This window comes from Ochotona princeps, chromosome 7 (assembly GCF_030435755.1).
Source record: "Ochotona princeps isolate mOchPri1 chromosome 7, mOchPri1.hap1, whole genome shotgun sequence".
In the NCBI taxonomy this organism is placed as follows: Eukaryota; Metazoa; Chordata; class Mammalia; order Lagomorpha; family Ochotonidae; genus Ochotona; species Ochotona princeps.
In genome coordinates, this window is record NC_080838.1 from 61,321,679 (window position 1) to 61,347,835 (window position 26,157).

The following is a 26,157-nucleotide window of genomic DNA, read 5'->3' on the forward strand; positions in this document are numbered from 1 at the left end:
CACAAAGCCTGGATGAAACACCTGCCCCTGGGAAGGAGGCTTTTTGGTTTGGTTTCTAAGGAACTGTTTTTTTTTTTTTTTTTCTGAAGAAAAAGACAAAAATGCAGAATTGAAATTAGAACCAATTTACCCTAATCAACATGTGAATGATAATTTCACCATCAGTGAATCTGACAGAAGACTCAGAACCTTTTCACAGATGGCAAAGGCAATGGGCTCTCATAAAAGGCAGGGGCGGGAATATTTTTTGTCTCCAACGTCTGCCTTCCCAATTTACTCAGCACTTAAGGAACGTAAAATGTGTTTTTCTTCAAATACAGAACATATCAGTATTATGCAATGGAAGAGCCAAGACCATTAGCCATCGAAGATGTGGACCTGGTTTTACATAAAGGTTGGGTACAAAAGCTTGTACTGACACGACAATAAGTTACAAGGGGCAGTTCATTAGCAGGTTCTGTTTAATCAAATGTATCGTGGTTTATTTAAAATCAATTCTCTTTGCCAACAAATAGGAAAACTCAGACTTCTGAGCAACGGATCTCGTATAAAACATTAAAACACTGGTTACAATTCAACACCCAAACGTTTCTATTGAGGTAGAATTAAGACATACCAAAATATTCTTTTAAAATTCACCCCCTAAATATATATATATATATATATATATATATATATATATATATATATATATATATATATATATGAAAGGTGGGAAATGACACAGATGCCTTTATACTTTGTTCACCACTCTATTGCCCACAGCCAGGGCTCCCACGTAGACAACAGAGGTCCAAGTTCTTGAGCCATCACCTGCCCCTTCACAAGGTATGTATCAGGAGACTGTATCAAAACTGGAGGCGGGACTTCTCAAGTGGTCATCTAACCGCTGGGCCGAGGGCTTTCCCAGACTCCACTGTTAACCTGCAAGTATCTCCCGCCACTTAACAGGTTTTATAAACATGAGTGAATAATGTGCTTGTTTCTTCTTTCAGTCACTAAAGTACCCAGATTTGGGGAAATATAGGTATATGTTTTCTGACCAACTTTCCAAATCTGAGACAGCGGAGGAAATTATGCTTAAATTTTTTTTTTTTTTTTTGCTTAATCTGTCTTCAGATTAAACGTTTGCATTTCCAAAACACCTGCTGTATACTTTTTCCTGACTCTTGTAGGGCTTGACCATCTTTTGACAGCTTGCTTGTCATGCGCCACCATATCCCGTTATTAACACTGAATGTGTATGTGTGTATGTCGTTATTTTAGCCTCCTGCAAATACACAGAGGTCAGAGTCAAAATCATGGCTTCTTTGTGCTTACTGATGAGCAGCAGACTCTTCCAGAAGGAGTCAAGTAAGTATTCACCTTTTTTTTTTTTCACACATAGTACTTACTTCCAAGTCCAGGAATGCAGGCAGTGAAAACCATGTCACCTAGGTCCTCTCCAGTTTGGTTGCAGCCCAAGAGCAATCCATGGCTGGTACTAACCTTCTGCCTAACAGAGTAGGATTTCCTTCTTAGGACACCCTGGGAGAAAGGTGGTATTTGGCTTTAGCCTAATTTGCAAACCACAACTTCAATTTTCAGATAGAGATCATAAGGTTTCACAACTCTGCTATTAACATTCCTAAAGTCATAAACCAAAGGTCTTTTAGGAAACGTAGTCTGTTCCGGTTTATAGCAGATCATCAAAGATAGAGCTCACTGGTTGGGTCTGTACCTCCAGTTTTCTGTGTCTTGGGAAATTCACAAATTCCTCAGACCATATGAAAGTATGAACAGATTGTATGATATGTTACCAAATTTTCAGTCAGATTTGCAAACTTGTCCATTGTGCAGGTGACATGAACTTTTACCAAGCATTAAAATGCCAAGATATTCTGGTCTCTCATGTCAATGGATATCCACTGCTACTCAGCCTGAATTAACGGTTTCTAGCCAAACATGCCGATGTGTAATCTGTAGGGCTCAGTGTTTCCTTGATATGGTTCTCATTTTAGTTCTGTTTGAATGATGTTGCAAAGGGCCTCAAGCCCCATCTTTATCTCTGATACTTAAAAAACAGATTATTATATCCTTCAGCAATTTCACAAAGTGGTTAATGGCACACACGTCTCCATCGAAGAGATGCTTGTCTAAATCTGCAAAGAGCGACAGATGCTCCAAAAGCTCGCACAGTATTTTCTGTTGAAGGTAAAACTCTCTTTGTGTAGGCCCTAGGTGCAAAACTGCCGTGTTTGAATGGGTTCTTACAACTTGCTCACAGATATTTATGACCCGACACAGGCTTTCTGAAGGAAAATAGGAACCGTACCTCCTTTTAACACATAACAGGGACCCAATTTCAGGAGCCTTGAGGTCTGAGGCATACAAGGCACTGACGCAATCCTCACAAGTTAAAAGAGTGGATAGTTTATTGGCAACATAGGCGGCGCACAAATTGTGATCTGGTTTATGAGCGGAGAGGTCCAGTAACGCTGCGCTTAGCGAGCAGCGGGACCAGTCCTGGTAAACTCTCTCTCTGTGGAAGACTGTCGTCACCTCCCTGACTCCACACTGACTTCGCACCGTCCCCAGGGTCAAGTCTTTCCTTCGTGTGATGGAAATGTCGAAGATGCTTACTTCATTTAGGAACACTTCATTTGGAAATCTGCGTCGGCTCTCTAGGTTATGGTAAGCCTTCTGGAATGTCACACAGGTGAGATTAGCACTGTTGGCTAACTGCCTAAGCATCTTTAAAAACAGTTCCACATGATCCTGACTGAATTTGTAAGTCATAACGTATGGAAAAGGCAGGAGTCTTGGGAAAATATAACTTTGGTACAGCCATCGTAGGCTCTCAGCGTTAAGCAAAAATCCCAGGAATCCTAGTTTTTGCTTCCCTTTGATGATCTGATTTTGACTAGTGTCATATAACGTAGTAAAAATAGTCTTGGCTTCTGTTAATGCATCATTTATTTTACTATAAGTTTTGGAAGACAGGGGTCCTTTAAGTCCTTTCCCATAAAAGTTCCTGCTGTTAAAAATGTTAAACAGATTGTAAATTATACGTAGAAACCGGACAGTCCCAGCGCAGTTCTGAAAAGCAGGCAGGCCTAGGGCCAACAGATATTCTAATGCACAGGCAACATTCTCACTGAAGATTTGGGCAGTATAATTTGGTTTGAGTATGTGCTGCTTCAATCTTGCAAGTTTCCTTGGGAGTCTTTCCATACTTGTTAACTCCTGGTCCTCTAGTGTCGCTAACTCGACAAGGTGCTGCCATCGTGCTGTGCCGTTTTTAAACCGAATGGTTTGCAAACTCTGAAATGTGTTTTTTATTAGTTGAAGCAAGTGGCAAGAATCAAAGAAGTATGCAACCTCCTCGCTGGCAAACGAGGGATGCTGAAACGTACACTTCATGTTGTTGCTGTCGATACGTATCCCCAAGGCTTTCGCCACTTGAATGCCGTGAGCTGTGGCATCGGATGTCACGGCCAGAACTGTGATCCCTGTGTCGCTCAATTTGCCAATAGTCAGACGAACCAGCTGAGCTTGCAAGTAGCCAGATGCTTTGTTGACAAAAAAATAGCCAAGAGGGATTCTCCAATGACCAAAAAACCCCACTGCCATGAGCAAAATCGTTTCTGAGGCAAGTGGCATGTCATCAGCATCCAGTTTCCCAAGACCAAAATCCACAAAACCTTGCATACTGTGGCTACTGGGATCCCACTGGAGCTGCTGCTTGAGAGGGGTCACTTTTATGATCAGTGAACAGTATTTATACAGCTGCTCTCCATTCTCGACTCTTCGTTGAAGGAAAGAAAAGATGTTGCTGTGGAAACCTGGACCAAGTTTCCAGTTGGAAAACCATCTGGAAAATATACAAAATGAAAATCAGAGAAAATGAATGAAGAACTAGAAAGATACAAGGGAAAATGCTTTCAGAAGTCTAAAGAGACTCAAATTCCTACAGGAATCCAGCCAAGTAGCCAAAATTTACAAGTAGATAGTCATACAGTTAGAACACATTAGCCAAGAAAATAGAGCAACTTAGCCATGCAAAATGGCATTTTAGGAAGCAAACATTGTAGCATAATTCACAGTTTCTCATTCATTCTCTGGAAAGTGCACACATTCCCCAGTTTCTTCCAGTTGATCTGTTTATCATGTAGCCCATCAGCTAGTCTCACCTACAAATTCCCTGAAAAGACAGATGGGAAGAACCACTGAGAACATCTAGTTCCTCTGGCTCATTTTACAGATCAGGAAACTGGGACGGAAGGAGATGTTAGGTGAGGTGGCCCAACTGTGCAGCCAGGCAGGAATAAATGCAAAACCCAGCTCTTAATGCCCAGCAGGACAATGTTTTCATCACTTTGTATAGTAAGAGGACTGTGCCCATAGGGACCACTGAGGGCTGCCTACACCCCATCCCTGGAGCATTTTTGTATCCTTGATTTTTTTTTTTAAGTATATGTGCTGCCAAATCAAGCACATCCCTGATCTTCTCTAACATTTTGCAAATTATTCTCTCCTCTTACTGTTTGTGTCTATCTTCAGAACCCCTCAGATGCTCTCTTTCTAATGTGTGAATTCCAGCAAAGACATGATTATGGTAATCTTCTAAAATTAGATTAAAATGGATGCCAACATACAAACTGAGGTGCTCACTTCTGACAGAAGTATGCTTTTGTAACTCAACTCTAAAGTTTATGAATTTGGGTTTATATTCCAGGCAACTAAGATTTTTTTTTTTTTTGATAACTGGGCTCTTTTTAATTGAGATTTTAACATATTTCCTTGAGAATTTCAGGATAGGGCTTTCCAAATATTTTACCTGAAATCTAACACTTTGATAAGAAACTATACTCTTATGACATTTCATGAACTTTCATACATATGAAATTATATAACCTGCATATCATTACTTTATGCGGCAATGAGAACACTGACGTGATTTCATTATGTACAAATGGCTTTGAGAGAACCACTAGCAGAATGTAAAATCCTATCCTTTGACAATAAATTGTCTATAATCCATTTACGAGATGAAATTATTTATGGGTAATTTGTATTTTATTTAAGTAATTTACTTCAAAAGATCTACTTATTTATTTGAAAGGCAATTCCACAGAGAGAGACAGGCATACATCTTCCAATCACTAGTTCATTCCTCAAACAGCTGCAATGATTGGGGTTGGGCCAGGTTGAAGACACAAGCCCAGAATTCCAGCCAAGTCTCCCTTGTGAGGAATAGGGACCCAACACGTCTACTGCTTCCTCAGAGCCATTAGCAAGGAAGTAGATGACAAGTGGAGTAGCCAGGACTTAAATCAGCACTGCTACGGGATGTTGGCATTGTTGGTGGCAGCTTAACCATTGCGCCAGTGTTGTTACGTGATACTTGTATTCTAGGAAAGGGTAAGAACAGAAAGATGATGAGAAAACTAGGGTGTTACGGTGGAAAACCCTTCATAAATATGGTATCAAATTATAAATGTTTAAGTCTTATTTTGTTGTGTTAGGATTCTCAAATGAATGCCAAAAATGCATATGATCTGTTTATATAGTAAGAAAATGTAACTATTTGATTTCTTTATATAGATGTTTTACTCTAAATGAGGTTGGAAAACGAACAGAAAAAAGGGACAAGTGATTAAACCTCTGCTTCAGATGCCTGTGTTGGACTCCCAGGTACTCCACTGCTCATCCAACTTCCTGTTAGCAATGAACCCTGGGAAGTAGCAGGTGATGGCTTAGGTAGTTTGGTCCCCACCACCTAAGTAAGAGATGCAGATAGAGTTCTGGGCTACTGGCTTTAGACTGGCTAAGCCCTGGCTGTAGTGGGAATTTGGGACATGAAGCAGCAAATGGCTTCAACATCAGGGCTGTGCCAGACCTAAGTTGGGAGCCAAGAACTCTAACCTGGTGTGATGGCAGGGCCCAAGTGCCTGAAATATCATCTACTGTTTTCTCAGGTACATTAGCAGGAAGTTGGATTGGAAGTGGAGCAAGTGGGACTTGAACCCATAATCAAAGTGACACCAAAGTTGCCACTTAAGGCTTAACGTGTTACACCACAGTATTGGCCTCTGTCTTACTTACTTTTGAATCTTGTACAGCGTCTATCTATAGAGCAATTTAGTTTACTAAGCTATCGGGACTAAAAACATAGAAACAAAAATGTCAATAAGGAACCGTGCCAGCACTTACCTATGATCAAACTAAATCTTGCGGTTTCATAAGAAAAACTGAATAATTCTAAGGAATCTGTAAAAGCAGTTTACCTTAAAGATCCAAAGTACTAGAACTGGGTGAGTGAAGTACTTCTCTAAACAAAACAGGGTTCTTGAGGTCTGGCTTGGTGTGCCCTCATCTAATTGCTACACAGCTAATGGTTTCTCCATCACTATGGAGGGAAAAGCAAGGATGATGACCACAATTCTGCTGCTACATTTCCCTGGTTACTCACTTTTCTGGTCACTAAGCCAACTAGGCACATATTTTTCCTTTCTTCTCAAATTTCTAGCGCTTCTCTCCTCAACTCTTGGATAGTCACTTTATTTCATTGAGAAAACAGAAACAACCCAATAAAAATCTATTTCCTACCACCCAACCTGCTACCCCATCACATCTGGGTACCTGCTCTTTCTCCTGTTTCAGTGAATGAAATGTCCCTGTTCCTTTCTGTTTCCTCCACGACAGTGTTGGAAGTTATCCAAACTACAAGTCTCCTTTCCGTGTGCAGCACCGATTCTCTTCTAGACTAGACTACTCCCCCATGTTGGAAGATCAATACACATCCTCCATCAACACGTCTTCTCTTCCGCCTACACATGTTTTCCTGCTTTTCTTCATAGCAAAAACCCTTGCATGGAATCTGTAATCATTTTCCCTGCTGCTTCATCTTCTACTCCATCTTGACTCTACTTGAACCACATGTTCCTCTCCATTACTCAACTGTAACTGCTTTTGCCATGATCATCAGTGACTACCAAAGGTCAAGTCTCTGCCCTCATCTTACAGGATCTCCCGGCAGCATCTGACTCCCTCCCACAAATACTTTATACGCCTGCATTCCAGCCACCATGATCTTGCCTCCATCTCTCTCCTGGCGACTCCATTTTATTGGCTTCCCTAAGATTTATTTATTTTTATTGGAAAGTCAGATTTACAGAGAGAAGGAAAGACAGAAAGATTTTCTACACTGTGGTTCACTCCCTAAGTAACTGTAATGACTGATCCAAAGCCAGCAGCCAGGAGCTTCTTCTGGGGTTCCCACGTGGGTGCAGGGTGCCAAGGCTTTGGGCCATTCTCCACTGCTCTTCCCGACCACAAGCAGGGAGCTAGATAGGAAACGGAACATTGGGACATGAACTGGTGCTCATATGGAATCCCGGGACTTGAAGGGAGAGGATTAGCCAATTCAGCCATTGTTTTTTTCCCTGGCTGCTCCTGATCAATAAATATCAAATACAATGATTTTAAAGATCTAATACTTGAACACAGATATATTAAAGGAGCAAATATTTTTAATGGGAAAATGAATGCAAATGCAACCAAATACCAATATGCTTGGCCATTCAGGTGTTTTTGAGGTAAAATTCAGATATTATCAAAATGTATGAATAAGCACTGGCACCGTGGTGTGGTAAGTTAATCCTCCCCCTTCAAGTGCCAGGATCCCATTCGGGTGCTAGTTCATGTCCCAGTTGTTCCACTTTTGATACAGCTCCCTGCTTGTGGCCTCTGAAAACAGGAAAGGATGGCTCAAGTACTTGGGCCTCTGCACCCATGTGGGAGAACTACAACAAGTTCCTGGCTCCGGGTTTCAGACTGGCTCACCTTCACTTGTTGTGCCCAGTGGATGGAAGTGCTCTGTGCCCTTCCCACTCTAACTCTGCTTTTCAAATAAATTAAATCTCTGGTAGGTAGGTAGATAGATACAGATAGATAGATAGATAAAGAAGAATCCCCACTATTTCTGGACTCAGATTTTGTTGATTTGAGTGTAACATCTAGGAGTTACAAAACTCTTGTCTTATCTATGCATCTTCACTTTGTTGGTGGAAATTTTACTGCTGTAATAATATGCAAATAATATGCTACCTGGAAGATCTTAAATGGGCTACAAAACAGGAGTATGAGGACACTTTTAAAAAGAATGTGGGAAATGAAAAGATTATTTGTGGGTAAATGAAAACTTAATTTGGAGGCAAAAAATTCAGGGGGGCCTGGCATGACAGCCTAGCAGCTAAAGTCCTCGCCTTCTAATCACTGCAGCCCTGCTTCCCATCCAGCTCCCTGCTTGTGGCCTGGGAAAGCAGTCCAGGATGGCCCAAAGCCTTGGGACCCTGCACCCGCGTGGGAGACCTGGAAGAAGTTCCTGGCTCCTGGCTTCGGATTGGCTCAGCTTCAGCTGTTGTGGCTGCTTGGGGAGTGCAGCATCAGATGGAAGATCTTCCTCTCTGTCTCTCCTCCTCTGTATATCTGACTTTGCAATAAACACAAAGAATAAATAAATCTTAAAAAAAAAATAGACCCTTAAAAATTAAAATTTCAAAATCCATGCATTGGAATTTGAATACTAGCAGCTATCATGTGCAAAACCCTCGTAATACCCTCAGTTTTCTTTCCCGTCTCAGCAGTTACTCACGTCCTGAGGACAGAAGCATGAGGCAGCTTCAGGAGCTTTCTCACATACTCATAGACTGTTGTACTGCACAGGTAGAGTGTACCAGCAAACTGTTTCATTTCTTTGGAGTAATTAGCTGGGTTGTTCCAGTCATGCAGCTCCCAATGGAAATCTGTGAAAGTGACATTCATTTAGTTAGAGAGAGTGATACACAAAGAGTTATCTTCTATCCACTGGTTTCCTTCTCTAAATGGTTGCAAGGACTGACCAGGGTTGGGTTGGGCTGAAGCTGAAAGCTTCCTTTAGGTCTCCCAAGTGTGTGCAGGGGCCTAAGAACTTCAACCATCCTCTGCTACTCTCCCAGGTACATTAGCAGGAAGGCAGAATAGAAGTGGAGCAACCAGGACATGAACCAGTGTCCACAGGGGAAGCTGGTGTTACACATACTTGCTTCACCTACTACAGCCTCAACAGACATTTTTTGTGCGTGTGGTGAAAAACGGATCATCATGTCGGCATGTAAAATACGCTGTTCATTCAAAATGCGGCAAACTTAGTCATATTTTAATTGTATTGGGTCCCTTAACTGTCCTAACCAACTGTTGATTATTTAGCTGTCAAAATGTGAAAAATTTCAACTTGAAGGCTTTATTATTCATTGGCACCCAGACTAGAAGTTTTTAGAACAAGGGTATAAATATCACAGCTGGTTGAAATTGCCTTTGGGCTATAAATTTGCCTTATTTTGCACTCTGCTTGTGGTAGAGCCCCCTGTTCCTTTTTAATCTCTTCCTCTCCTCTGGAGACATTTCTTTTTTTCTTTTTCTTTTCTTTTTTTAAATGCAATGTTAAATTTTTATTTAACACATGACAAATTGAGATACCCAGAGACTTCATAATAGAAAAATTGAATTAATTTAGATTAATAACATATATACATGATATGATTTTATAATGATCAATTTAAAATATGATTTTGCTGAAGCAGCCTCAAGGTTAATTGGAGACATTTCTTGAAACAGGATTTTTTTTTCCTGTCTCAGAATTTTTCAGTTATTTCCATAAAACAGTAAGTTGGAAACTCTTTTGCTCTTCTTTAACATGTTGGCTCACAAAAAGGACTAAGCGATCTTTTTTTGAAATTATCCACATACCTATGCTATAGAATTATTCAAGAAAAAATAGGGATTCTGTAAATTCTATGGTTCAACTCCACTCTAAAATGACTTTGCAGGCCTTGCACGGTAGCCTAATGGCTAAGGTCCTTGCCTTACATGTGCCAGGATCCCATATGGGTGCTGATTCTAATCCTGGAAGCCCCACTTCCCATCCAGCTCCCTGCTTGTGGCTGGGAAGCAGTTGAGGACAGCCCAAAGTCTTGGGACCCTGCACCCATGTGGGAGACCTGGAAGAGGCTCCAGGCTCCTGGCTTTGTATTGGCACAGCACCGGCCATTGCACTCACTTGGGGAGTGAATCAAAGGATGGAAGATCTTCCTCTCTGTCTCTCCTCCTCTGTGTATATCTGGCTGTAATAAAATAAATAAAAATCTTTAAAAAAAAAAAAATGGGGCCTCCATCTGAAAAATGGGAATATTCATACATCCAAACCACTGTTTGACTATTTTTCACTTACTTATCTGTTCATTAATTTATAAATGCAAAAAATGTGATTGTTTAAAAAAAAATGATGCAATAGCATGTATGAAGTCTATTATAAAAAAGGAAAAGCTCAGAATGTAATGCTGTATAAATTACAGGTTGTCATTTCTGTGTGGTCAGGGCTATGTGATGTTTTAACCTTCAGCTACTTCTTTACTTTTCCTGGAATAAACATGTAAATTTTGTAGCTGGAAGACTGAAATGCAAAAAGCATCTTGGTTAATTTTCATTTTTCTCACTTCTGCTATTGAGACTTTTTACTTCACAGATTAAGAGCAAAGTATACATGTAAGGATATTAAAAAAAAAAAAAAACTACACAGCTATTTTGCAAATATGACAGATTACTAGGAGCAATACCTGAAAATTGTGTTCGTAGCAGAAACTCTGTTTCCTCAGAGAGTAGTTTCTCTTGTACAAGTGCATCGATCAACCGCAAATCCCTTCTCTTCTTGACCAGCCTGCGGTTTGTCCAAGAGACAGGTCCTGCTCGGGACTCCTGTAGCATTTGCTGCACTTCATCCAGCATCTCTGCATCTACTGCCACATGTGTCTTTAAACTATAATTATGGTCCTCAATAGCAACCTCTTGAGACTCACCCAGAAGGGGCTTTCTCAGGATTTTCCGTCTTGCTCTACCTCTAAGGTATATACCTGGAGTAGGCTATTACAGAAATAGGAAATGAGTTATTTTAGAAACCATTACATAGATTATCTATAAAAGCACCACTGATTACAAAGCACTCTTCTGGCTGCTGGGGAGTTAGGTATCAAATGGAATTTTTTAAATCGGTAATCTATAGAAAAATGCGAACGAGCTTGTGGCCTAGAAAAGCAGTGGAGGACGGCCCAAAGCCTTGGGACCCTGCACCCATGTGTAAGACTCAGAGCAGTCTCAGGGCTCCTGGCTTCATATCCGCACAGTTCTGATTATTGCAATCACCTGGGGAAGTGAATCAGTGGAGGAAAGACACTCCTCTCTGTGTCTCCTCCTCTCTGTTTATCTGACTTGCCAATAAAAATAAATAAATATTAAAAAAAATAGTAAGTTCCTGGTTCCTATGAGTAAGTCTGACACCAACGATATACTTCTGAGCATGGCAGTAGGATATAACAACAGCAAAGACGACTATACCCAGAAGCCGCCTAGTGTCAGAGTGCAAATAAGTCAGTGAGTACTGAAGAAGATGGAAAAAGTAAAAGCCATGTATGCGAGTTGTGGTTAAGGGGTAAAAAGATAAAATAAATCAAAGGGTGTGGTTCTGTGGCATAGTGGGTTAAACCACCAACTGTGGCACTGGCATTCCATATGGGCACCATTTTGAGACCCAGCAGTTCCCACTTCCATTCTAGCTCCCTGTTTATGACCTTGGAAAGCAGTTTAGGATGACTCAAGCACTTGGGTCCTTGCACCTATGTAGGAGATCTGGAAGAAGCTCCTGGCTTTGGCCTGGGCCAGCGCTAGTCATTGAAGCCATTTGGAGAATAAACCAGTGGATAGAAGAACTTTCTCTCTGTAATTCTGCTTTTCTTTTTCTTTTATTTTAAACGTTTTAAAAAGGGTTTATTCATGTTTGTTTGAAAGGCACCAAAGAGCTTCGATTCACTGGTTCACTCCAAAGAAGGCTTCAATGGCTGGAGCTGGCTTGGCCTGAATCCAGGAGCCAGGAGTTTCCCTGCAGGGCCCCAAGGACCTTGGCCATCCTCCACTACTTTCCCAGGCATATTAGCAGGGAGTTGGATCAGAAGTGAGGCAGTCAGTACTTGAACTGGTACCATATGGGATACTGGTGTTCCAAGCAGAAGACCAACATAATATATACCACAGTGCCAGCCCCAACTCTGCCTTTCAAATAAAATGAAATCTTGAACACAACACAATAACAACAAAAGAAACCTAAACTGATGATTCACTCATAATAAATCTCACATTTTTCATTTATATCCTCTGATCACAATGCTAATATTAGACATATTTTTGGTAAAAGTACGTAACATGACTGGAAGGAGCTAACAAAAGTAGATTATTTCAAAAAAATATTATGAAAGCTGTCTCATCCTTAACAAAAGCCTGAGTTCTTAAACGATTTCTATCTTTGTGTTTGTGATCCGTCAGTAACCGTTCTGTATGCACATCAACGATCTGCATTTCTGTACTTCGATCCCAGCTGTGATGTGGGCCATCCTGGCTGTGCAATGCTGGGGGAACCTCAGCTCTGCTGACACCGAGGGGGAGTACCTTGTGCAGATAAACAGAGGGCACGACGTCTTTCCTCAGCTTTCTGCGGACGCCATGTATTTCAAAGTCACTTTTTTGAAAATGTCTGGAGCACAACATAGCAGTTGGCCCTGGGAGCCAAATCTTGCTGCTCTCGGGGTCCACGCGGTTAACAGCGCTGATCCATTTTGAGCGCATGAGGGTATCTGTGGGAAAACTGGAGCAATAGGGTGAAACTTCTATCAACACGAAAATATTAAGAGTCAGACTACCGTAATATTCATTAGACAAACCTATCTGCCTGCTGTACATTAACCCCAACTGAGTTTCCTTTACTTGATTCCATTTGTCGAGGCTCCCTGAGTTTTAAAGCTGCATGTTCAACATCGCAGTGATTTAATGTTTTCATCTGTAAGAGGGCAATTCAGCTACCGTAGATCCTGCCTTATTCTATCCTCACTGCCTACACCCAACAGAATCTGTTCAAATGTAAATAGTTCATGAACACAAGCATCTTCTTCTTTCCTATAGCGAGTTTTTATCTGGAAATTCTTTGGTGATTTCTCCTTTCAAGAGGTAGAGTCTAATTCTACTTCGCTTGCGCAGGACCAGGTGCAGTGACCATGGGAGAGCAGATTTCTTCGCGCTCTCTCTACTGCATGGGCTGCTCCTGGGCAGAGTTACCCACCATGCTACAAGCAGTGGCGTGGAGAAGCCTACTGGCTGAGGCCCAAGGCCCTGTGAGTTTCCTCTTTTCTGAAGGCCAGTCCTTCAACCTGAGTCAAGTTTTGGGATGACCGTCATCTTAGGAGGTAACCCACAACACCTGCCTCACCCATGTGCGAGCTCACAGTGTTGCCATGCAACAGAAAACGTTACTACACTTAGTTTTCTCATGTTTGGGTAAAAGGCCCTACTTTTTCCTAGGTTTGAATATGAAACTGCCTCACATTTCTCTATTTTATAAGGTCAGTCAAATTTATAAGGCATTTATTATGGAACACACATGAAGAGCACATTAGTACTTGTTTTGTTCCATTTTCTTTGATTTAGAGACAGATTTCTAGGCAGCTTGCATGCATTTTCTGCAAAAAAAAAAAAAAAAAAGGAGGCAGGGACAGCACAGTGGCTTAGCAGGCTAATCCTCTGCCTGTGCTGCCAGTTTGCATTTCAGCTGTTGCACTTCCAACCCAATACCTGGCTTAGGGACTGGACAAGCAGCAGAGGATCATGCCAGTCTTTGGGACTCAGTACCCACATGGGAGAACCAGAGCAGGCTCTTGGCTGGATCAGTTCAGCTCTGGCTGTTACAGAGTGAACCGGGGATGGATGAACTCTCTGTTTCTCTTTGTCTCTGTCTAACCTAACTTTTCATGTAAAAAATAATAATTGTTATAAAAAAAACAAACAAAAAATGGGGCCTGGAGTAGGCAGCCTAATGGTGAAAGTCTTCGCCTTGCATGTGCTTGGGATCCCATAGGGGCACAGGTTTGTGTCCCAGCTGCTCCACTTCCCCATCCGGCAACCCAATTGTAGCCTGGGAAAGCAGTCAAGGATGACTCAAAGCCTTGGGACCCTGCACCTGCATGGGAGACCCAGAATAGACTCCTGGCTTCAGATCAGCTCAACTTTGGCCATTGTGGCCCATAGGGTTGTGAACTAGTGGATGGAAGATCTTCCTCTCTTTCCTTCTCTCTGTAAAATCTGCTTTTCCAATAATAAAAAAGCTTTTTTTCAAAATCTATTATTTACTTTTATTGGAAAGTCAGATTTTACAGAGAGAAGGAGACACAGAGAAAGACCTTCCATCTGCTGGTTCACTCCTGATGCAGCCGCAGTGGCAGAAGCTGAACCGATCTGAAGCCAGGAGCCAGGAGCTTCTTCCAAGTCTCCCACATAGGCATAGGGTCCCAAGGCTTTGGGCCATCCTTGACTGCTTTCCCAAACCACAGGCAGGAAGCTGGATGGGGAAGTGTCACAGCTGAGATACCAACCAGCTTCCATATGGAATCCCAGCGTGCAAGGCAAGGATTTAGCTCTAGGCCAATGTGCTGGGACCTGGCTGACTTTTTAGATGGAGACAACTCCTTTAACAAAAAGCCAAGGCAGGGGCTGACATCGTCCTAGGAGGTAAAGCCCCCATAGGCGCAGACTGCTGTCTGGGCTTCTCCAATGGCCTGGGAAAAGTAGAAGTCCTGGATGCTTGGAGCCCTACCACCCACTTGGGAGCCCTGAAGAAATTCCAGGCTCCACCCACCATTGCAAGGTTTTAGGGAGTGAATCAGCATATGTAAGAGCTCTGTACAAAGCAGAAGTACACTGAGAGAATGGAAATGTAATTCAGACAGGGAGGGGTCACACGATTAAAGTCCTCACTTAAAAGCCTCAAAGCAAAGTAAAATGCAAGGAAGGGTGTGGGGGCATTTCAAGGAATAATTAGGACCAAAGAGAACGACAAAGAGGTTACTAGACAGGTCATTGGTAATGGTGGTGGTGGTTATCTGGCTACAGCAGGTAGTAAAGCCAGTGGGACTTTATGAAGAGCCTGGTTAAAGGAAGGGGGATAGTAGGGCAGTGAAGAGGGTACATAGGCTCAGGCTGGCCTGTCCCTATTTCAGAAGGGCTTTTAGTGAAAGTAGATAGAGCAGCTGAACAGCAGGGTAATTAACTGACAGGAGAACCTGGCCGGGGAAGAACAGGCCCCAGCTTCCAGAAAATACATAGCTACACACTTGGAACTCCTTCATCTGGACTCACAGTTTTTGCCTCTACATTGCACCTGCGCTTGGCAACGCCTTACCTTTCTCCCCCCCCCCCCCCCGTTAACCGCCCCCACCCCGCCTGGCCCCATCTCTTGCCCCAGCAAGTATTTTCTAAGTCTTTGAACTCCCTACATCGCCCAAACAGCCTACCGCAGTTAAAGCAAATGCCTGCAGGCCCCAGCGTGTCTCCATCGCAGTCTGCACCATAGACGTTCGCGCACGTTAGAAATTCTGGGCGCCTCCCACCTCTTTCCCCCTTTTCGGCCCCAGTGGAAACTTTGTGGCTCAGATCCAGGCCGAAATAGAGACAGGTTCGAACGCCAGACGGGACAGGCCAGAACTGAGTACTCCGGTTGTCCCGGTGCCCCATCACCCGAGGGCCTGCAAACACTAAGGGAAGCTGAAGACAGGAGGCCTCCCTCCCAGTACCGTCGTTGACAGTCATTATGCAAGCAGAAGGAATGAGGTAAGCACAGAGCAGGTGCGAGAGGAGCCCCAATTTCAGGGTTCCCTCGCTCCGCTCGCCCCGCCCCGTGGACGGCGCCACGCACGGCTCGGCCCCGCCCCGGCCCGCAGCCCGCGCCAGGCCCTGAGGGCCGCAGTGTCCGCTCCGGGACTACGCTCACACGCACTTGTGGAAGGAGAGGCCGCGCCTCCGGTTCAGCACGGTGTCCCGGGTGCTACAGCCCACGGCACAGCAGCTTCGGGTCATCTTCTTGTTTGGGAAGGGGGGTCCGCCTCCGGGGTTCCCCGCTTCCGGGGCTCGGACTCTTACTCATACAGAAAGGCGGACCTAGGAGGCCTGTCAATCAGCACCCCCGCTGGGCACCGGAGCCAATCATGAGTCACGTCGCGTCGCAACAGCCAATGAAAAAGCTCGTCGGTGCGGTAGGTGGGACGTTCACTTGGCCGCCTCTCCCGCTCGGTAGAGGGTTGGGGAGCAGGCTTTGTACTCCTCTGAAGTCGTACCTTTTGTATGCACCGGTTCTGGTTCAATCCGGTGCCATCGCCTTTTGTTTGGAGATGGAGCCAGCCGAGGCGAAGCGGGAGGGGCTGGCCGGCGCGCGGCGACGGGACCAGGGTGCGACTTAGAACTGAAGAGGGAGGGATGGGGAGTGGGGAACGAAATCTGGAAGACAAAGTCGAGGTAAAAATGATGGTCTGAGATTCCTGTCCCTTCCTTGCAGCTTTCAAATGCGGAGAAAACGCAGGAGTCGTGAACGGCAGGTGCGTGGTTCCTGACTGGCTCGAGTGACGACTGATGAGAGGATCCGCTGGTTTTTAGTCTGCGAACTCCTGATCGTAAGGAGGGAATTCAGAAGGAAATGGGGTCAGGGCCTGGGGTGGCCGCTGCGGGCAGATGGTGTGGGCTGCGAGTGAGAAGATGCTGGAACTGGGGTTGAGTTGGCTCTTCTCTATTTACCCTCCGGTTTGCATAGAAAGAAACATTGCATTCATTTGTTTCTGTCTTGCCCTTTTTGTGCATTTTGCAAAGATCCCAGCCGAAAACAGTATTCAAGGGAAAGTCTGGCTTTCTCACACCTGTTGGGCCTATCAACAGGAGGCTTGTAATTGAATCCGATTGGGATGGACTGAGCTTCGGCTGAGGGTAGTCCATGAGATTGGAAATTGAGATCAGAGGGATGAGGGGTCTGTGCTGGCCCGCGTGTGGGGATAACACCTGAGTTTAATTAGTGTCAGTTGATTAGACTATTAGTTGCAGATACAGTGCTCAACTAGATAACACCTAATTGCAGCAAAGTAAGAATAAATAACAGTACTTTTTTTCAGGTTTTTTTTTTAAGATTTAATTATTTTTATTAAAGAGGCAGGTTTTCAGAGAGGAGAGAGAAAGATCTTCCATCTGCTTGTTCACTCCCCCAAGTGGCAGCAAAGGTTGGAGCTGACCCCATCCAAAGCCAGGAGTCAGGAACTTCTTTTGAGTCTCCCATGTAGGTGCAGGATCCCAAGGCTTTGGGCCATCCTTCACTGCTTTCCCAGGCCACAAGCAGGGAGCTGGATGGGGAAGTGGAGCAGCTGGGACACAAACCAACACCCACATGGGATCCTGGTGCTTGGAGGTGGAGAATGAGCCAGTGGAACCGCATCACTAGCCCTTCAGTTGTCTTTAAGGAGAAAATTGGCTGCCCTTTTTGGATAACAATTTCATTGAGAATTCCTGTTCCATAAAACTGACTTGGAATGTGGGCCCGGCGGCGTGGCCTAGCGGCTAAAGTCCTTGCCTTGAAAGCACCGGGATCCCATATGGGCGCCGGTTCTAATCCCGGCAGCTCCACTTCCCATCCAGCTCCCTGCTTGTGGCCTGGGAAGGCAGTTGAGGACGGCCCAATGCATTGGGACCCTGCACCCGCGTGGGAGACCCGGAAGAGGTTCCTGGTTCCCGGCTTCGGATCGGCGCGCATCGGCCCGTTGCGGCTCACTTGGGGAGTGAATCATCGGATGGAAGATCTTCCTCTCTGTCTCTCCTCCTCTGTATATATCTGGCTGTAGTAAAAATGAATAAATCTTTAAAAAAAAAAAAAAAAGACTTGGAATGTACAGTTCAGTGATTTGTAGGATGTGCACGAATTTGTTGTGCGCCAGCTGCACAACTGACCCCAGAGTCAGTGGAAGAGCCTTTTATCACCCCTGAAGGGAGATCCGTTCTAACCAGCTGTCCTTCCTCTCACCTCCCAAACTCCAGTCCCCAGAAAGCACCAGTTTACTCTCTGTGGATTTGCCTGTTAGGTTCAGTCCATAAGGAAGTCATTAGCTAGAATGCATGGCCTTTCACGAGAGCTGCTTTCACTTGGGGGAATGGTGTCTGGGCCCATGGTGGAGCATGTCATCGGGCCTTCATTCCTGTACTGATGAGTTTTAACTGCGTCGTGTGGCTGTACAGCAATAGAATTATCCATTGCTCAGTTGGTCAACATTTGGGTATATAACAGATTGGGAGGTTTTGATTTTCATAGATAATTCTTCCTTAATGTTGAAAATGTTGCTGTCAGTTGAGCATGTGAAGTGAGGACTGCTTTTTATGTCCTGCTTAATTGGGTTCCAAGTATTGTAGCTCTCATAGAAAAATAAAACAGCGTAGTTCTCAACGTGATTCTGACAATATTCTCCCAATTATTAATTGCAGAACAGTTCCTGAAAATGGCTGCTTGGCAGAACAGATATGCTAAGAGTGATTCCATAAAAGCAGCTCATTCTCAGAAGCGCCACAAGAGGTCAGTGCACTCAGCTTTTGCCGTACGTCTCTGCATGTGGAATCCCTTGGGGAGCCGTGTTTTGAGTTGTGTTGATCTGTCTTGACACTGGTTTCTGCCCTCTGTGTGCTTTGGGCTGCTGTTGTGGACTCTGTGCTGTGGGATCCTCAGTTTATATTGTTGCTTCCTTTAGGAGCTTCATATCCGGTGATTAAACCTATTTTCACTGCTGTTCACATAATGAGCCGCTGTGATTATTGACTACTTCAATGAGGATATGTAAGCTGTGTTAAAGATAATTGTGATTTGCAAAAAGGCCTTGAAAATGCAGAAAGTGTTTGTTTTTAATGAAAATCTTTTCAGAAGTGGCACTCCTGGAGATGTCGGAGAAAGACGTATAGGTTTTGGAAGACAATGACTGAAAATGTGCAGGGAAGGTAGAGTATCTTTCTTTGTTATTTTAAAAGATTATTTGAGAAGTAGAAAAAGATAGGAGGTAATCTCTTACTTGCTGTTTCACTCCCCAAAAGCCCATAATAGCTGCAGTTGGGCTGGCCCAGGCCACAGCTGAGGGCTAGGACCGCAATTCAGATCTCCCACGTGGGTATTAAGAACCCAAATACTTTGAGCTGTGATTCTCAGGGTCTGCCTTTTACCAGGAAGCTGGGTTCAGGAACTGGCCCCAAGTCATGAAGGTAGGCACTCTACATGGGTTACACACATCTTAACCAGCACCTTAGTCACTATATACTCACTCTCATCTGTGTGTTTTGAATGTATCATGCATTTTTGAAACTATACGAATAACTTGGAAATGGAAAATAGTTCAGATAAAAAGTGGGTTGTGGGCCCATCGCAATGGCTAAATCCTTACCTTGCAAACATCAGGACCCCATATGGGTGCCAGTTGTGTCCTGGCTGCTCCACTTCCCATCCAGCTCCCTGCTTGTGGTCTGGGGAAGCAGTAAAGGATGATCCAAAGCCTTGGGACCCTGCATCTGCGAGGATGACCCAAAGAAGTTCCTGACTCCTGGTTTGGATCAGCTCAGCTCCAGTTGTTGCAGAAGTTTGAGGGGTAAACCAGTGGACAGAAGATCTTTCTGTCTCTCCTCTCGGTAGATCTGATCTGCCTTTCCAATAAAAAATAAGTGTTTTTAAAAACCCAAAGTAGATTGTGACATCTGCTTGTTTTATGGCATAGATCTTCTTAGTGGCTGTGAGGAGAGAAAAATAATTGTGCTCCCCTTGTACATAATCATGACAGTACCTCAAAAAGTCTGGAAAATGTAGTTGAAAGATGTTTGTTGCAAAAGCTTTTCAAATTCACTCAGTTGTTCCCTAATTCATTTTTTCCCTGGTTGTTTTTGAAGACCCCAGCATAATTATTTGTCACAATAGCCTTATAATTTTAAGAAGTCCTGAATCTCCTCATTAGTTCCCAATTGATTCCATGTACTTTTTGGATATGGATGTGGATGTTGGTTAACCTTAGTTTTTAAGACACCACACAGTTAACTTGGCACTTGTGTGGGGCAGGAATCTCGGGGTAGGGACTGGTGGCTCTGATCCAGTGTTCTCATGAGGTTACAGGATCTAAAGAAAGAAGCATGTCTTTGAAAACTTTGGAAGGACTTGTATGCTCTGCTTTGTCCTGTTCACTGAGGCCATCCTCGTGCAGGTTGGGAGGGACTGTGTAAGGGGGACAGTCAAGTGGGGCACCAACATGTGGAGGCTGGCTGTCACACTGTACCCTTTGGCTTGTGTTGCTAAGTTGGAATGGCTGAGCGTTGTTCTTAGTGTTTTCTCAAGGAATATGGTATAATTGCTTGGGTCCAAGGAGCATAGTTCAGTTGCATAAATGCAGCATTCTTGAGCAGTTTGCCTTTTCCTTTGAGCTTCATTTTTTTTTAAAGATTTATTTTATTTTTATTACAAAGATATACTGAGAGGAGGAGAGATAGAGAGGAAGTGGAGCTGCCGGGATCAGAACCAGCGGCCATATGGGATCAAGGCGAGGACCTTAGCCACCAGGCCACACTGCCGAGCCATGACCTTCATTTGTATCTAGTGTAAATAGTACATTTTGCAAGTACTGGCATTTTTCCCCGCTCCCCTGTTACTAATTTCTGCCATGCTTCATGAGAAATATTTTGTCAGATAGTGAAAGTAGACCTGAAAGGCAAAATTGTATTTAGTGCCTGAGATTCATAAGCTTTGAACTGTTGTTCTTCTCATCACCTGCAGGAACACGGCAGCCTGAGCCTTCCCTTGTTGCATTAGGAAGCAGAGCTTTGGATTCGAACCCAAGCATTCTGTAATGCAAGGTATAAGCATCTTACCTCATGTCCTTAATAGCTCTGCCAAACGCCTACCCTGAAATAATGTTTGTGCTGAGTTTTTTGCCGGTCATATTGTAATTTGGAGGCCTTAAATGTTCAGCAATAGAAAATTTAAATTAAAATACAGTTTGTTACACAGTTGCAGAAGGCTAGTAATGGAAGCTTCATCAATGGGGCTTCAAAATAAAGTATAAGTGTCCAATGATTAAACTTTTCGCACTGCTGTTCACATTCTGATTGATTGTGATTACTGTATTTGGATGAGGACATTAAAGTAATCGTGAGATGTGTTTATGTGCACACAGTACAGTTTTCCGTGTGTTGATTTGCCTGTCTGAATGTCCTCCTAGGAATTAAATTGGAGGATGTCAAACATCATTGTCAGATTTATTGGATCCAGAGTCTGAAGGTGTATATAGTAAGGTAAGGTGTTTGTAAGTAGTTTTTTTAAAAGCACATAAAAATGATACGTCTGAGTAAAAAATTGAAATTTAGAATGTAACTGACATACAGGCATAATGTGGATATTTTGCCCTGAAGTAAAAATATTTCCTTTTCAGCTTTTAAAGATAATTATGATTTAAAAGTGAAATAAGCCAATCCCAAAAGGACAAATCATTGTTTCTCTGTGATACAAGGCAACCTTCATGTAAAATACAAGACCAATAGATATATAGGTAAACATGTACATACATATGTTCATCTAGAGTAATTGTATAAGGGAGACAGTCATGCTGAGAAGGGAAGACACAGTGCCATGTGCATTTCTACTCCTGAATGAACGGTGAACTCCTAAAGAAACTGTTAAGTCTATCTTGACAATAGGATGCTGGACTCTGCCATTGTGTATACCTACAGTGTCATGATACACTTAAATAGCAGAATGATGGACTTGTGGCTGTTGCTGAAAGACTGTACTGTTGTGATAATATGAAGAAAAACAAGGTGAAAAAGAGGGAAATGGGGAGGGAGGAAAAGAGAAGTCTTTGAGCCTATGGAACTGTATCATGAAAAACAAAACAAAAAAGTAACTTTCGGGTTGGTAGATTGGATTCAGGAGTGGTCATTGGAGGGCAGTTTTTCTTAGCAATAATGATGTTATCCTTTCATCCTCTGAAATTAAAAAAATACTCTTTTAAATTTATTGTAGGGAACTCCCATCTGTCCAAATACTTGGAAATTCAGCCTAGATGTGCTGTGTAGGCAGCAGGGACGCAGCCGCCTGATGCATCATATGTCTCCCAGGGTGCGCATGAGCGGGCAGCTGGATCAAGAGTGGAGCCAAGATCTGAACCTAGGCGCTTGGAATATGTGATACACACATCCCAAATATCTTCTCAGCTACTCTGCCAAGTGCCTCCTTGCACTGAAATATGAATGACTCTAGGTTGTATCACTACATGACTGTGCAGTAAACTACAGCTTCATTAGGGAGCTATAGATGAGAAGATGGCAGGAAGCTGGATATTGCAAATCTCAGTTCTTTCATAATTAAGCTTGTTGTAGACATTTCTTAAATGTGAAGATCTGTTGTGAATACTTAGGTTGACAAAAGTAAACTTTCTGCTTACGTTTGTAGAACTCTAATGCAAATATTGCTTATAGCCTTTAATACAAAGATTTATGAAAGTAATGCACTTAATAATAAAAGATGACTGGAGAATCATGCTGCTGTTGGCTGAACTGTAAACTTGGTACTGAGTGCTGTGCCACATGTCAGGTACACATGCCATTTATGCCTTGTGTTTTGTTGGTTTACGACTTATTTCTTTAGTGACAAAGAGGGAGAGAATTTTGTACACACTGGTTCACTCCCCAGATGGTCACAATGACCAGCACTGGACCAGAGGTAAAGCCAGGAGCTTCATCTGGGTCTTGTGCATGGGTGACAGGGCCCAAGTAGTTGGACCATCTGCTGCTGCTTTTCCCATGCCATTAATAGGGAGCTGGATTGGGAGTAGAGTGGGTGGGACATGAATGGTCTCCCACATGGCCATGGCTCCTGCCTCATGATGTGTTTATTTGGTTCAGAATTTTACTCTTTCTTACCTCAAGATTTCTGAAACTTCTTGAAAGACTGTCCCTAAGACTGCAAATCCTAATCTGAAGAACTGTGCATTAAAGTATCTGAATGCTTGATCCAGCATAATATGTGCTTTTGTATATTCAGTTAGTCTTTGCTGTACCTGTTTCCAGTGTATGTGATGTTAGGTAACCACAGTTCCATTAAGTAATACGACAGTTACACAATATAAACTGAATAGGTGTATATGCTTTGCTACTAGCTCTTTATTCTTACCTATGCAAATAAGACGTGGCCAGTGATTGGTGACTGAGTATGCTTACTTAGCAAAGTGCATAGTTATGTTGTTTCTTTGTTTCCCAGAGATTGAATTCATGTGATGGTTTACATGGTGGATAATCAAAAAGGAATTGGTCAGCAAAGCAATGAAAAGTGATAATACTGCAAGTAAAATTCAGTGTGATCAGAAAGATAGGCTGCAAAGATAGGCTGGAGCTTAGGCCTTCATGAAGCTACAGTATGAATCAGTGAATGTCTCATGGCTATGAAACGAAGGTAAAGCTGTTTCTACATCTTGTAGTTGAAATTGCACTGGGACTAAAACATCACTTTTGTTTGCAATGAATTGTTCATTTTCACTTTGGATTAAACGAACCAAACAGCCAACATTTGGGGACAAAGCTTTCACGTTACTTGTTACAACTGTAAGACTGAAAAAGAACATTTTGCAGCCACTGGTATGTCAGAAGGTTGGCTTTGGCAGAAGTCAGCATGAATCGATTCATGTTCCACTTTCTGGTGGAGCTGCAGGCTCAGATAAGGATGGTCCATGAAATTTGTACCCAGATGCCACAACCACAGGCTGTCCTTGCTTTGCCAGTCATGTGAGGATGTATTGTGGAGAGATCTGCAGGATTTGGATGGAGTGTTGTGGAAAACAGAGCTGATTGTGGGAGTGCTGGCTCTCTGCTATGCCACAAGTGGCTGTAGTAATGCAACCGGGGAAACCTAGCTTGGGTGAAGCTGTAGGTGTCAATGAGGAAAGTCAGATCTACGGAGAGAAGGAGAGACAGATCCTCCGTCTGCTGATTTACTTCCCAAATGGCCACAGCGGCTGAAGCTGAGCTGATCAAAGACAGGAGCCCGAAGCCTCTTCCGGTTCTCCCACATGGGTACATAATCCCAAGGCCTTGGGCCATCCTCAACTGCTTTACTAGACCAAAAGCAGGGAGCTGGGTGGGGAAGTGGAGCAGCCGGGATATAAACTGGTGCTCACATGGGATCCTGGCACATGCAAGGCCAGGACTCGAGCCACTAGGCTACCGCACCAGACTCTAGAGATATCTTTTAACTTAAACCAGGGATTCTTGGATTTAGACAGTTGTGTTCAGAAAAAGTATATCAATCACTACACAACTTATTGGTTGAAAAAAAATGGGATATTCCAAATGACTAGGAATCTTTCATTTCCATAGTGAGAATAAATCTAATGAAAAAAAAGTTACTTGATGAGAAGGCAAATACTGTTTGAATACTGGTAAAGTATAAAAGGAGTACTGATTTTCATAGCTTCTACTGTTTTGTAATATGCTAAATATTAGTTTCCTATTAAAAAGGTTTTTTTGTACATTGATAAGTAACAACAGTTTATAATGCTTTTGACAACTTTTTTTTAAAGATTTACTTATTTTTATTACAAAGTCAGGTATACAGAGAGGAGGAGAGACAGAGAGGAAGATCTTCTGTCCTATGATTCACTCCCCAAGTGAATACAATGGCCGGTGCTGTGCCAATCCGAAGCCAGGAACCGGGAACCTCTTTCTGGTCTCCCACACGTGGGTACAGGGTCCCAAAGCATTGGGCCATCCTCGACTGCTTTCCCAGGCCACAAGCAGGGGCTGGATAGGAAGTGGGGCTGCAGTGATTAGAAGCGGCACCTCTATGGGATCCTGGCACATACAAGGCGAGGACTTTGGCTGCGAGGCTATTGTCCTGGGCCCTCTCCCACTGGTTTTATGGTGGCAAAACCAGACTTCCTTGGCCAATAGAAAACCGACTTTGGCTTTTGGTCTAGGGATTAAGCCTCCACTCGGGATGCCTATGTCCCATATGGGTTCAACTTTTAGCTCCTTTTGTCAATCTGCTGGTGTGCATTTTGGGAAGTAGCAGGTGATGGTTCTAGTGGTGGGTCTCTACCATCTGCACTGCCATGCTTATCTTACATCCTTCGGGAGGTTTCAGGAATCTGGGGAGTGAACCAGTTGACAGGAACACTCTATTTAGAATCCCTGCCTTAAAAAAAAAAAAAAAAAATTTATACCATTGGGCCCTGTGCAATAGCCTACTGGCTAAATCCTCACCTTGCACCATCGGGATCCCTTATAGATGCCAGCTCGTATCCCTGCTCTGGGTTCAGTCTAGATTTGGTACTTTACTGTGTAGTTTTTCTCGACTTCTCCATTAAAACAAAGACCCTCGGGGCTGACAGACATACAGACCATGCACTTGTTTGGATCCACAACTCCAGGGGAAGCTCGCAGGCACCAGGGGCCCGTGAGTGTGTGCTAAGGGGCCTGGAGCTCAGGGGCTGCTAACTGGCTGCAAAGGATCCCAACTTGGCGGAGTTTGCATCCCTCACATCACCTGTACCTCACTGTGGAGGCTACGTGTGTCCAGGATACACGGTGAGCTGGGTCCGAAGGCTTGATTTTTCTCTAAAGTCTCTAAGCTCAATAGTGTAGGACACCTTACTACAACACCTGTGGGCCTCCTATGAGCTAGATAAGGGAAAAGCCGGGTTGGGATGACTTTTCTGACTGGTGCAAGCAAAAATTAGAGTGGATGAGGGTTGCTTGGACTTTGCCACAGCATCAGGTGGCAGAAGCTGGCACTGGGAGCTTAATCTGTCAAGTTAAACTCCAGAACCACCTGGAGAGTGCATAATCAGGGAGTGGGAGTGGCCTTGTAGGGAAATAGTGGGCACCTCCCTCTTGGGTTACCACTCCCACTGGAGAGCAGGGAAACCAGGACAGGGGCAGGGGTGGCTAGACAGAAAGGCACCCACTGGTATGTGTGTGGGCTGGTCGGGCTCGTTGGGTTGAAGTAGGGTTCAGTGCCCATTGACATGTATGAGAGCCGAATGGGACAGACTGGACTAGTATGCTGTACATACGGACAAGCATGGGAACCAGGGCAGGGAACAGGCCTGGTGGGGGTTATTGTGGGTCGCTCCAACTAGGCTGCAGCTCCCACTGTTTTTTGTGAGGGCCGAGTGTGTGCTGGGTAGAATCAGGCTGGGCTGCAACACCCATTGGTCCAGTGGAATA

The 26,157-nt window shown here is 43.7% G+C and overlaps 1 protein-coding gene and 1 long non-coding RNA gene across 2 annotated transcripts; one reads left to right on the forward strand and one right to left on the reverse strand.

Annotated features, from left to right (window-relative positions):
* Positions 1–1,870: 1,870 nt before the first annotated feature.
* THAP9 (THAP domain containing 9) lies at positions 1,871–15,979 on the reverse strand. The gene is made up of 5 exons (XM_058666712.1): positions 15,890–15,979; positions 12,517–12,712; positions 10,638–10,941; positions 8,639–8,789; positions 1,871–3,853 (listed from the first exon to the last, which is right to left on the reverse strand). The coding sequence occupies exons 1-5, from the start codon at positions 15,967–15,969 to the stop codon at positions 2,029–2,031; spliced, it is 2,556 nt and encodes an 851-aa protein (XP_058522695.1). The 5' UTR covers positions 15,970–15,979; the 3' UTR covers positions 1,871–2,028.
* Positions 15,980–16,181: 202 nt separating this feature from the next.
* On the forward strand, positions 16,182–23,133 carry LOC131480831 (uncharacterized). Its single transcript, XR_009245852.1, has 6 exons — positions 16,182–16,338; positions 16,445–16,484; positions 18,403–18,490; positions 18,833–18,906; positions 21,159–21,231; positions 21,959–23,133. It is a non-coding gene; the product is annotated as an uncharacterized LOC131480831 (long non-coding RNA).
* The last annotated feature ends 3,024 nt before the right edge of the window (positions 23,134–26,157 follow it).

Excerpts from the sequence above, each read along its gene's own strand:
- THAP9 (XM_058666712.1), bottom strand. The coding sequence starts at position 15,969 with ATGACCCGAAGCTGCTGTGCCGTGGGCTGTAGCACCCGGGACACCGTG. Across the intron at positions 12,713-15,889 it reads CGCGGCCTCTCCTTCCACAA|TTTTCCCACAGATACCCTCA; the intron begins GTGCGTGTGAGC and ends CTATTGCTCCAG. Across the intron at positions 8,790-10,637 it reads GCTACGAACACAATTTTCAG|ATTTCCATTGGGAGCTGCAT; the intron begins GTATTGCTCCTA and ends TCACTTTCACAG.